Raw genomic sequence first — 13,034 nt, forward strand, 5'->3', positions numbered from 1 at the left:
CGATCCAAATCCATGTGGAAATAGGGAACCATGTATCGCAACTTCACCCCTCACTTCCGCCCTGTGGCTGCAGTTTCTAATAAAACTGCTGGACATGCGGTTCTGCAGTTGTTTTTCAGCCAGTTAATAATATTATACATGAAACATACATAAAATTTAGATAATTTAATACGATTCAAAACATATTTATTCCAGTTTACAATTTTAAATTTATTTTAAATATTCTGATAATTGGAATCAAGCAATGCACCTAAAACAGTTAACATGGTACAAAAACGACTCTTAACATAGTAACATTCACTGAAGCCATAAATCAAAAGCCTTATTTTTCATGCCAATCATTGAAACCGTCCCTCTCAGACTGAAAGCACAACATCACAAGAGTTGTCTGGTTGCAGAACCTGCACTTCCTTCTACTCGTGTTGTCTGGTGTGATGTTCTTTGGCTTGTGGAAAGAAGAGGGAACTACTGAGGAGGAACTGCTAAAGAAGAAGTGGAGGAAACTGGTGCCAAATCCTAAGTACCAATTTCTGTAAGCTCTAAAATAAGCGTCTCCAAGAATGCCTTTCGAGTCAAAGGCATCATGTTCTTTCTCTTGGCCATTAGTTCCTGCATGATGAATGCATTCTCTACAGTGATGTCCAAAAAGTGATAAAAAACACATTGATACCACTTCTTCGGTTTATGTAGAGCTCTATAATGTCCAGTAACGCAATTAGATAGATCCACTGCCTCCATGGTCCTATGTGGAAATATAAAATGCATATTTCAAACTTTAAACAGTTAAATAGAGTAAAGTATGGAAGCTTATTTCTCACAATTGCAAGTTTATATCTGAATACGTTTTACTTACTTCTTGAAGTCCAACACCACAGCTGGAATGGGGACCTGCACATGGGTCGGTTGAGCGTCACCCTTCACCTTCTTCTGCACAGTATCACCTTCATAGGCTTTATGGAAGGTGGAGCACATCTGCACTTCCTTTGAGTCTTTCCACTCAACAAACAGCAGCTCGTCATCCCTAATCCAACGCATGGTGCCGCGCGGAGCGGTCCTTGACAGTCTGTTCACAGTTGTTTTAGGGAAACCTGCCCTGTTTGCCCATACAGGGCCACAAGCCCAGACCTTTTTACACAAGAGGTCACTGAAGAGTGTGGGGCTGGTGTAAAATTTGTCTACGAACAGTTTGTACCCAGAACCCAACATATTTTCATCCACCAATGCCATAACGGACTCATAACTCAAGCCCTCGCTCTGTGAAGAACATGACTTCCCCTCGTAAATAAAGAAGTCCCACGTATAGCCAGAGGTGCAGTCTGTCAGTGCAAAGAGTTTGTACCCCATGTTTGGAGATTCGTTTTTCATGCATCGCTTGAGTCCAGTTCTAGCCTGCGATGTCACCATTCTTTCAACAATGGTGATTCTCTGAAAAGGATGAAAAAATGTCTTGCAAGCCTCCCTAATAACTTGATACAGGGGTTGAATTTTACCCAGGCGTTCAAAGGCTGCTGTTCCCCTCCTAACGCGGTTCTTCTCATCCTCCCTGCTGTCGCTTAGATGAAGAGCTTTAGAGATTGACAGAAATTTCTGGTAAGACATGACTTTTGCAGGAAAGGACAGACTGAAGTGCTGGGAAACACTCCAATAGTCAGTCAGCGAAGAGCACTTGAACATACTCATGTAAATGACCAGGGCTATGTACGACTTCAAGTCGTTTTGACAAATATTTTCCCAGACCTTGCCCTTTCTCTCTTGGCACTTGGCTCCATAGTCATTTGTGTGCTCTACAATGGTCTGCAACATTGTTTTTGAAAACAACAGTTGAAAAAACTGCAAAGGATTGCTGCACCAACTCGGTAAAAACTTTGGCCCAGGTTCTTGGACAGGAGTGAAATCCAGCTGAAGTGGTTCAACATCTGCTTCATCTGAGCTGTGCCACCTTTCTGTTGATACAGAGAAACCATCCTTTTCACTCTCTCTGCCATCCCTATCAGCAGTGGAAGACAGACGGAATCTCTTTCTCTGCTGTGGGTTGTCCTCTGAATCACAGTCATCCTCTGGGGGGTAAATGTCACATGAAGGCCTATTGCATGATACAAGAAGTAAAAAAAGGAATTAGCAATGTACTTTACAACTCTAACAACTAGCAGTTAGTGCGAACTGACTAACGGCCAGTTCACACCAACACAAATATTTGGTTTGATTTTTGTATTTAATTTGACTGTTCAGACCAATGTGCAAAAAAATGGAAGGAAGGATTAATAAACATGCAAATTCTCACACAAATGAAGAGCTTTTTGATGAAATCTGAGTGAGTTCTGTCTCTCCATTGACAGCTACTTAACTACCACTTTGACACTTCAAAAATTTCATAAAGAAATCGTAAAACTAAAGAAAAATAAAAAAAACTAGGAGGTTTTGTACAAATTTTTTGAAGAGAAAGTTCACTTAATATGATGAACAGATTCAATTTAGGCTTTTATTAACATAATCTTTAATAAGCAAACAAACAGAAGCTCAACCGATCCTGCTTGTTGAGAGAGGACACACCTGATTAGTTCTTGCAGAAGCTCAAACACGCTGCGTTACACAAGAATGAACCTCATTGGTTCTCGCATGTCAAGCGAACATGTTTGAGCTTCCGTTTACCACAACTGATGTGCGCATTGATGAATGTTTATGGGAATCCATTCATCATATAAAACGTCATGTCTTCAGAAAATTTGAACTAAACCACTCAATTCATATGGATTCGTTTTACGATCTCTTCATGAACTTTTTGAAGCATCACAGTGGTAGTTGTGTAGCTGTCTATGGAGGGACAGAAAGCTCTCAGATTTCATCAAAATGATTTTCATTTGTGTTCCGAAGATGAGCGAAAGTCTTACCGGTTTGGAATGACATGAGGGTCAGTAATTAATGACAATTAAAAATTTTGGGGTGAACTATCCCTTTAAGACAAACATGCATTTTAGTCCGGGACTAGGCTTAAGCCTTGACTGAAACAAAAAGTCTCTGCTTCATGCAGTTCTATTTTTATTTTATATATATATATATATATGTATATCAACTTGTTAATGGGTGATTTGTGAACAGTAATGCACTGTAGATTAAAAAGTAGGACTGTTTTATTTTTTATCAAAGTGAAATCTTAAGAATTGTGTCAGAAGGCTTTAAGTGGCTGATGCTTATTTATATGAAAGTATATTTTGTTGCTATTAGGAGTATAGCAATTGGATTTGTGATGTAAAGCAGGCCGGGCAAGAGCTGTGGGAGCGTAGCGAGGCCGATGGAGCGAATGCTAAATGAGCGAACCTGCAACACACCCCAGGTTCGAGTCCCACAGAGGAGCTCCGGAAGGATATAAGGAGGAATGACAACAGTGAAAGGAGAAAAAGGACCCGGCCTATGACATTCAGAGCATATGAGCGGAGTGGAGCGGTGAGAATCTCAGCTCCTCGCTCACGGAACTGTTCACCCCTCCGCTCAAAGCCACATCAGGCCGCTTCGCTCATTATCGCTCAACGCAGTTTGCTTCGTGCTCCACTCAAAGGAATATAGGAATATAGCCTATACAAAAAGTCCTGTAAATTAAACGAATAAATTGACCTAATAATATGAATAAAAATGATATAAACAAAAATATACATAAAAGTTTTAAAAGTAAATTAACTATTAGGCCAGAATTTTGATAACTGAATTTTTGCGCATTGCGCACAATTAAAATTAATTGGCTTATAGCCTATCCATTGTACACACAAACTGCTGTAAAATTAAACGAATAAATGGGCCTAATAATATAAATAAAAATTATACAAACAAAAATATAAAAAAATATAGGCCTACATAAACGTTTTAAAAGTAAATGAACTATTAGGCCAACATTTTGATAACTAAACTTTTGCACAGCGTGCACGATGGCTTATATCAATTGTACAAAAAAATTGCTGTAAAATTAAACGAACCAATGGGCCTAATTATATAAATAAAAATATGCAGGTTATAGGCTACATCAAAGTTTTAAAAGTAGGCTAAATGAACTATTAGGCCAAAATTCGTATAACTGAACTTTTGCGCAGAGTGCACGTGGATTACAATTTAAATTGGCTTATGTTGTCAATCTAAAAAAAAAAGAAAGAAAATGAATTGCTTTCCTTATCTACAGTTCTTTTGAGTTCACCTTCAAGAACACAAGTTTGGACAATGTCTGAGGCTTCAGACTCATGCGGTGGTTGCGGAGAAAACCCTCTCTGCGCTCGCAGACCCGGTTGGGATGCTGAATACAATGCGAGCTTCTTTAGCCAGGCGGGGAAAAGACGTGGAGTCAGACTCGTGGTGTGAGCGGAGCGAAATTGGAGCGGGAAATAGGGCGACGCTCGGTCCTTTTAAAAATGCCGCTCTGCGCTCTGTCCAATATCCGCCCGCTCCCGCTCCACTCCGCTCACATGCTCTGATGACATTTACTTGGTTGTTTTTTACATTTACTTCAATTTTTTTTTTAATTTTTTTTTTTATTAAACTATGTTGAACATTCGCCAGTTCCTGCCTCCTTCCCTGACCTTTGATACATTGGTGCCGAAATCAGGGAGGAAGGATTCCGTCTCATCCTTCCGACTGCATCGACAGTTCTCGCCGCCTCCTTACCTGAACTAGGAACTTTGCTACATGATTATTTATCTATAAATCTACAACTTTCCATCAAACCCCCACACTTACTGTTATGATAGCAAAGCACATTTGTAATAAGTAAAAAAAAAAAAAAAAAAAAAAAATTTGTAAGAGATGCCAATACAATTGGATTTCAAACAATTTTCAACCCACATCATAAGTGCTAAAATATATATTTAAAACTATCAAGAAAATGTGTAGAAAAACTCACCGATCTAAAACAGAGTCAAGGCCATCCATAAACATTTCCTCTGCTGTGCTGTCCACACTACTGGCCACACTGTCCCGGTCACAAATATCTTCATCACTACTTCCTGTACTGTCCTTCACACCCTTCTTAGTACTTTTCTTTGGATCCATCGGAAAGTACTGAAGATCAATCCTTGCGGATTTTTGCTGCTGAATATTAGGGGAGTAAACTGATTCAGTGGCTAGTAATAGTATCCAGAAGCCAGTAGAGGTGTAAATCGAGCCTTAATGACGATTCGATACCGATTTCTTAAGCCAACGATTCGATTATTTTCGCTACTTCAGAATTTCCCACGATACGATTCAATACTCGATATTTTTTTTGTACATGATATCTAGTTTCAAATAAATCAACAAAAAAAAGATGATAATAGCCTTTTATTGAGAATACAGAAACAACATTTGTGGCGAGCAGGACGCGGTGAGAGAACGGCGCGAGGCCGGTGGCGTTTAATGAACGTCACCTGTGAGACGCACCGGTCTCTCGGTCTTCAGCTCGTCGCTCCTCTTTTTATGCTTCCGCTCCCCCGTGAGAGATGCGAGACCGGTGCGTCTCACAGGTGACGTTCATTAACACTCACACCACCGGCCTCGCGCCGTTCTTTCACACCACCGGCCTCGCGCCGTTTTCTCACGTCAGCCGCGTCCTGCTCGCCACAGTATTCCATTCACATAATGTGTATGTTACACTATAGCAGTCTTCTTTGCAAACGGCAACATCTCTTACCACTGCTCCATCTGTTTTCCTGAAGCCAAAATACTTCCACACCCATGACTTGACGCCGACTGGAGTGTGTAACATTTCACTTTCATTGCCAGCTCGCTCTGACGGTTTCATCGCTCTTGAAAGTCAGACTCAACAATGTGTGTGAACCATAGACAGTATAAGAAGTGGACAGAGCCATCTCATTGGAACTCAGTTGAGACAGTTGAAGCCCATTTTTAGCGATTTTTGAGCACTTCCGTTCCCGACGCGCAGACACAAACCGACTCAAACTAAGCTTGATGACGTGAGCAACCTGTCTGACAGACGTAAATCTTCTAGTAGCTGTGCGTGAAAATTGCCAACGTTAATCTTGCAGAGACGGGGAACTTGAGCAAAGAGTTCTTTGGCGTGAGTGAGCAGGAGTAAGTATTCCGTTGCTTTTATGGACTCATTATCTATGGGCTTCTCCCTTGACGGGACGTCCCCCCGATTGCCTGCGAGCTTCTCCTCCTGTCTGTACGGTCATTTCTGTACAGCGCGACAGAGAGTCGAGTGGTTATGACGCAATCGTTAGCCTATTTTTACAAAAACTGTTTCTACGGGGCTATAATGTAACATAGAAGGTAATGGAGCCCTTTATACATTGTCGTGTTTCTTTAGAAATAAATAATGGACAAATGGAGTCTTTAATTGCCTCAGATGTAAAGTTATTCTCTGTCAAAGTGACGCCAAAATGAATGGGAGTCAATGGAAATGCTAACGCAAGTGAAGTTCTGCTACAAGATGGTGGCACCCGGCCGGCTTCAACTTCCGGTCGATGGATTACCCCCTTGGTGTGAACATAGATAGACTGTGAAACGTAAGTAACGCTTGTGAAGCGGTGTGAAGTAGAAGACAATAATGAGGTTAGCGCCACCCGCAGTTTAGGAATAGGATGTACGCATATGTCGGAGCTGATGCTGAAAATAGACAGGCGGCAAAATAAACAATCGATACTCTTGCGGACGCATCGAATCGTCGGCTGTATAATCGATGGATCGATACGAATCGATTAATATTTACACCCCTAGAAGCCAGCAGTTTCAGACCAGCATCCACAGGAAGGAAATGAGGGGCGGGGCTTATATAGGTAATAGAGTAGCATTACCCACACATGTAATTTCCTTTTACTAAATATGAGCTATTTTCACATGGATTTTAAGCAGATCGATATCTACAATATTTAACAACAATACTTTTAAATAGTCACTTATTATGCTCATACAAGCATAAGACATGTACAACTACAGACAAACGTATTATCAACAAAGTACTTTAACTTGAAGTTTATAGTATGCAAGCTGACAGCACCGCAAATATTATAATATACAGTAGTTTCAAAAATTAGCCTAAAAACATACACAACTCACATGCTAGGGTAAGACAGCAAATTACAATTTGTTCTCGACGTGAGTCCCGTAGGGACGTATTTCCTGCGAATAGGTTTTTTCGAAAGGTTCGTTTTAAAGTCCCGCTGTAGTCAATTTTATTCCTTAAAACACATCTTTGACCACCCAAAATGACATTTAAATGTTTCCTTGAAAAACATTCTTGCCCTAATTAGCTTGAATGCAACACTACACCCTTGCCTTTAGTATGTACGGTTCTATGAATATGCAAATTAGCCCCGCCTCCACTCAATCCAGCTCAGAGATCCACGAACAATCACACGTTGACGTGATTGGTTACAAGATAGTTTGTGACGTCAGAAACACCAGCGATGTCTTTGGTTCACCACAGTTGTAAAGGGGTGGTAAAACACATTTTTTCGAAGGCTTGATTGTGTTTGTGGGGTGCACTGTAACGTGTTCATGCTTCGTTTTTAAAAAATTGCATTATTTTTCATATATTTTACCTTTATTCTACAATGCTCTGTCCCTCCTTGTAAAAACGGTCTGATGGTTTCCGGGTTCTATGAAATCAGTCCCTCAAAAATAGCAATGGGCTCATATTGGTTAGCTGGGCCAGTGTGTTGTAATTCGCTAACCGCCTAGTGCACGTTTTTCGGAAACGTCACGCCCCTTACCTTTACCGGTAGTTTGTGCTTTGGTGTATTATAGGCAAGCCAAGTTTATTTATATAGCACATTTCATACACAATGGTAATTCAAAGTGCTTTACATAGAAAACAATCGGACGAACAGTGCTCATTCAGTAAATGCACAGCTAAATAGATTTGTTTTGAGTCTGGATTTGAATGCGACTACTGTAGGAGGGATCTGATCTCCTCTGGAAGCTGGTTCCAGCTGCGGCTGGCATAATAGCTAAAAGCAGACTCTCCATGCTTAGAGTGAACCCTTGGTATTTCTAGCTGATGTGATCCTAATGATGTGCTTATATGATTATAAACAATGGCTTCAATAAAACCATACCAATTTGAGCCCGAATCGGACCCAGACAATGTTAGTGAAGATGATCGAGCAGAACCTGTTCAAGAACGGCTGTTAAACGACGTTTCAGAATGGTTTGTTTTTTGTTGATGTTGTCTCATTACTTTTAAGATACGCTGTTATTTAATTGTACTAATTATTATAGTTGATGTTTAATTTATAACAGTAACAAGTGTTTGTCTATTAACAAAAGTGTATTCAAGAACATTTTTTATTTAAAAAATATATTTTATTAGGTGTACGTAGTAACTGTGCAAAAATGCCAACTGAAGTGGAAAACAGTCCTCAAAGGGATTTTTTTTAGTAAAGACTGCGGATCTAATTATAGTGATCAATACTGACTGTAACGTTATGGCACCGTTACTTTTGTATTTTTAGAACGATTGTAGCCAAATATCTGTCGCCAGAACTATTATAACCCAAACCGAACACTAAACATTGGCTTTACTACAGTAGCCAAATCAAACACAGAACCATGTTTAGCATGCCTGTAGATAAACAAGCATGTAGATAAACATAAAAGCTCTAATCAAAGAATCATTTACTAATTCCAAGTTCGCTGTTGAGATAAAAAAAAAGGTTGTAACGTTAGGTGTTTGTATGAGCATTTAACAAACTTTGCAGAGCCAAACAGCGTTGTCATTTGTTTACTTCCTTGCTAGTACAATTAACAATACGAACTATTACAGGAAAACACACCGACGAAAAATAAATCATACTTACAGGTTGTGGCCCGTAAACAACAGCTTCTGTTCTTAAAGTTGGAACTGCTCCATCTTTCAGGACAAGCCGTTGTGCGAATCCTGCATTGAACTCGCGAAGATTGTGGAAGCTTTCCTCCGTAAAATGTGCAGCACAGAGAGCGAGATTTGGGTAATAATTATGAGGGACCGAGTTAAAAATACATTTTAACCATTGATCCCTAACTCCCCCGTCCCTAGGAAGGCTGAACAAAGTGGACCTGCAATCCGGATGAAAATAACAGCGTTTCGACGGCATTGCGGCAACAACACTTCCAGCCTATACCACAACAACAACTCTTCTCCAAAGCAATATAAAATGGCCTCGCCCCGCTTATTTAGTATTCTCGTAGGGGGGTTTATGTAAATATTGGGGTTAGTGATGTCAGCAACCCTGGAGGGACGGCCCTACCGGCCGTTTGCTGTAGTCCTTAGAAATGGATTTCTTTAAAAGCAAATATCTCCCTTTGCTTTGAACTTTGAGCGTTGTAACTTTGCAGATGTTGTTTATGCTCAAACAGCATTACATACTAGCTAAAGTAAAGTTAGAAAAGTGAAATCGTTTTACCACCCCTTTAAAGTTTTAATTGCATTTTGTACATGGTCTTAAAGCATTTTGAAAACACCACATAGACATATAAACAACATTAAAAGCTTGGTTTTCACCACAGTGAGACTTTAAAAGAGCACAGGCCCTAGGACAGAAAGGTTCAAACTCAAACATCCTATCCTGTTTCGTAACCATGGCAATTTCACATAACTTTTTAAAATCGGAAGTCAAATGTTAAGATAGGATGTTTCTGTAATACAGCCCCAACGTATCATAAGTTACAAGTGGCACGAACAAATGGCCACACAAGGTATTTTACGTTTGAACAGTCAATAGCAAACACTTCAACAAATAATCAAACATACTTACAAGTTTTGATGAAGAGGCGCCAGACTGTCTGACCAAAGTGGGAACTGCTCCATTTTTCAGGAGTAGCCTTTGTGTGTAGCCGGCGTTGTATTCTCCCAGGTTTAGGAAGCTGTCCTTTGTAAAATGCGCAGCACACAAGCGAACCTTTGGGCTGTAGCGCTCAGGAACAACATTATAAATAAATTGTAACCATTGATTCCTAATTTCATCCGTCTTCGGAAGGCCAAACAAATGACTTCTGCTTTCGCATCGGAACTCACAGCGTCCCCACGACATGATACAAACACTCCAACTGCTCACGGACTGCCTGAAGCCTGCCAGTGGCAAGTCTCCTTTCTGCGCATGATTTGGGTCCTTTCAAGCTGTGACGTATACGTTTGCGGAAGTAATATCTTTTTTTTTATTTATTGTTATTCATATGTGAGTGACCCTGGGTACATCACATGGGTCAATTTTTTAAATTGAGATTATACATCATCTGAAAGCTGAATGAATAAGCTTTCCATTGATGTATGGTTTGCTAGGATAGGACAATATTTGAAAATCTGGAATCTGAGGGAGCAAAAAAAAAAAATCGAAACACTGAGAAAATCGCCTTTAAAGTTGTCCATGTATGCTGCATTCTATGGAAGTAAAATAATGTCAAATGTTTTTGAAATAAAAAGCCTGTTGAATTGCACTACTTGAAAAAAAAATAGGCATTGCATTAACCATGCTTGCATTTTAATGCATTGTATTTTTAGGGCTTGCATTTTTATGGGCTGAAATTTAGCATGGTTGAATATTTAAGCTGTGAATATTTCAATTAAAAACATTTCAAACACATTTTCATTATTAAAAATTCAATAATCCATATTCACCATTCATATTTCATTTCCAAAATATTCAAACTGTTTAAAAATACAACCAATAATATTCAACAGGCAATTTTCGGTCCATTTCATTTCGCTTTGCGAATTCGCTTCCACAAATTCAGTGGTTCAAATTCGACAGTAAATTCAACATTGACGTCCAGGAACTGCAGGAAAAGCAGAAGATTGCCGAGCATCCTCTCCATCTGCTGTTAGTCGACCTCACCAGCAGATGGTGCAAAACCGCTTGTTGTTGACGAAGACATTCATTCATAAAATGGAAATGATTATCTGTGACAGTATATGCGGAAAAGATGATAAACACACAAAAGCTGTGTTTATGTTTCATTCAATAACTTCATTGTTACTTTCCCTGTGTATTCTACATGTCATCAGCTTTCTCTACCATGAACAGGATTATAATCGGTTTCCCTCAATACCTCATACTCAAGGATTCCCTTTCCGTTGGGACAAAACGCTTAACACATACAGTGATATGAAAGACCAATCTTGCACCTTATTGTGGATGTAGGCTGTAGGCTACTATATAGGCTACAGGCAAGAAGATGGACTCAGATAATAAACTTTACGCGCAAAGTTTCATGCTGAGCGTTTCGTGATATACTGGCATAAAATCAACACTTGATCAATTACTACTAACACTTTCTATTCTATTCTATTCTATTCTATTCTATTCTCCTCTCTCTCTCTCTCTCTCTCTCTCTCTCTCTCTCTCTCTCTCTCTCTCTCTCTCTCTCTCTCTCTCTCTCTCTCTCTCTATATATATATATATATACATATATATAATACATATATATATATATATAAAGTCCTAAACTCCTAAAATGCCTACGTGTATTGCATTAGCTTAAACTGGGATCATAGCACTTGCATATTGTTGTCCTCCTATTGTTAGTTTAACTGTAAATCGCTTTGGCAACATACAACATTGGCATGTACGTTTCTAACTTCAATAGCAAACTTAAATTTGAATAAATATAAGAAATCCAAAGGGTGCGCATTATGCCTGACACTACATGAACACTTTACAGTTGGTTTTATGTCTGTAAGTCGTTCTATTCAAATGCTATTGAAGTTAGAAACGTGTATACCAAAGTCGTATACACTTTAGAGACGGTCCCTAAATGTGCGAATGTCCAACTGGGAAACGCTTAGCTGTGCGCGTTACTCTGAGTCCTTCTGCTTGCCTTTGAGTTTGGACTTTTACATCACTAGTCCATTAAGCTACGTTAAGCATATATGTCCAGCAGGGGAATCCTGAAGTATTGAGGGAAACCCTAATAGCCTGCATGCAGCACATCGCCACAATTTAAAGTTAAGGCAACTAAACAACCAAGATAAATATATGTCAACCTCAAAAATGTAACATTGGATCTGTATATCCGCATCGGGGAATAAAATTATGATCTCGTTCACGGTAGAGAAATATGCATGTTGGCTACACGGGAAAAGTAACCGTGAAGGCACCGAATTTAACAAAAACAGCCGTCATAATAATCACAAATAAACTTACATTGCTGTAATGAGTTTTATGAATGAATGACTTGCTCTAATTTTGCTGGTCTTCGTCAACAACAAGCGGTTTTGCACCATCTGCTGGTGAGGTCGATTAACAGCAGATGGAGAGGATGCTCGGCAATCTTCTGCTTTTCCTGCAGTTCCTGGACGTCAATGTTGAATTTACTGTCGAATTTGAACCACTGAATTTGTGGAAGCGAATTTGCAAAGCGAAATAAAATGGACCGAAAATTGCCTGTGGAATATTATTGGTTGTATTTTTAAACAGTTTGAATATTTTGGAAATGAAATATGAATGGTGAATATGGATTATTGAATTTTTAATAATGAAAATGTGTTTGAAATGTTTTTAATTGAAATATTCACAGCTTAAATATTCAACCATGTTGAATTTCAGCCCATAAAAATGCAAGCCCTAAAAAAACAATGCTTTAAAATGCAAGCATGGTTAATGCAATGCCTATTTTTTTCAAGTAGTGCAATTCAACAGGCTTTTTATTTCAAAAACTTTTGACATTATTTTACTTCCATAGCATTCACTCACAAAAATAAATGTTTTATATATTTACAGTTGGAAATTTACAAAATATCTTCATGGAACATGTGTTGACTATATACACACACATAAAATCCTCTTTAAAAAACATTAATCTGGGAGGATTTGTGTACGTAAAATTTCAACAAAAGCAACAAATTATACCATAAGATAGCTTCTTATCCTTAATTAAAAAAACAAAAGTTTCCCACGAAAGTATCAGTCTTGCAGGTATTCGTTGTTGCATCCAGCTGAACGCGTTCCAGAACGCGTGCACTTACACCGAAAAAAGTGTTCAACAGTTTCTATTTCTAACTTGCATTTTTAAAATAAATTTGAATCCCCAACATTAAATCTTATTCGTAAAAAATATTTTGCAGGATGTATTTTAGGTTTTAT

General features: G+C 38.9%; 1 protein-coding gene across 4 annotated transcripts; it reads right to left on the reverse strand.

Moving 5' to 3' along the window:
- Positions 1-150: 150 nt before the first annotated feature.
- Positions 151-9,990, reverse strand: LOC130071413 (piggyBac transposable element-derived protein 4-like). Of its 4 annotated transcripts, none has more exons than XM_056236217.1 (4): positions 9,711-9,990; positions 4,880-5,064; positions 854-2,083; positions 151-742 (listed from the first exon to the last, which is right to left on the reverse strand). In XM_056236217.1, exons 1-4 carry the CDS (start codon positions 9,984-9,986, stop codon positions 517-519), a joined length of 1,917 nt encoding a protein of 638 aa, XP_056092192.1. In that variant the 5' UTR covers positions 9,987-9,990; the 3' UTR covers positions 151-516. The 4 variants fall into 4 exon arrangements, with proteins under 4 accessions (XP_056092192.1, XP_056092190.1, XP_056092193.1 ...); XM_056236215.1 differs by having other exon boundaries at positions 4,880-5,067; XM_056236218.1 differs by lacking the exon at positions 9,711-9,990 and adding an exon at positions 8,775-9,077.
- Between the last annotated feature and the right edge of the window lie 3,044 nt (positions 9,991-13,034).

This window comes from Rhinichthys klamathensis, unplaced genomic scaffold (genome assembly GCF_029890125.1).
Source record: "Rhinichthys klamathensis goyatoka isolate OS25496 unplaced genomic scaffold, OSU_Roscu_1.1 h1tg000440l_1, whole genome shotgun sequence".
NCBI classification, from domain to species: domain Eukaryota; kingdom Metazoa; phylum Chordata; class Actinopteri; order Cypriniformes; family Leuciscidae; genus Rhinichthys; species Rhinichthys klamathensis.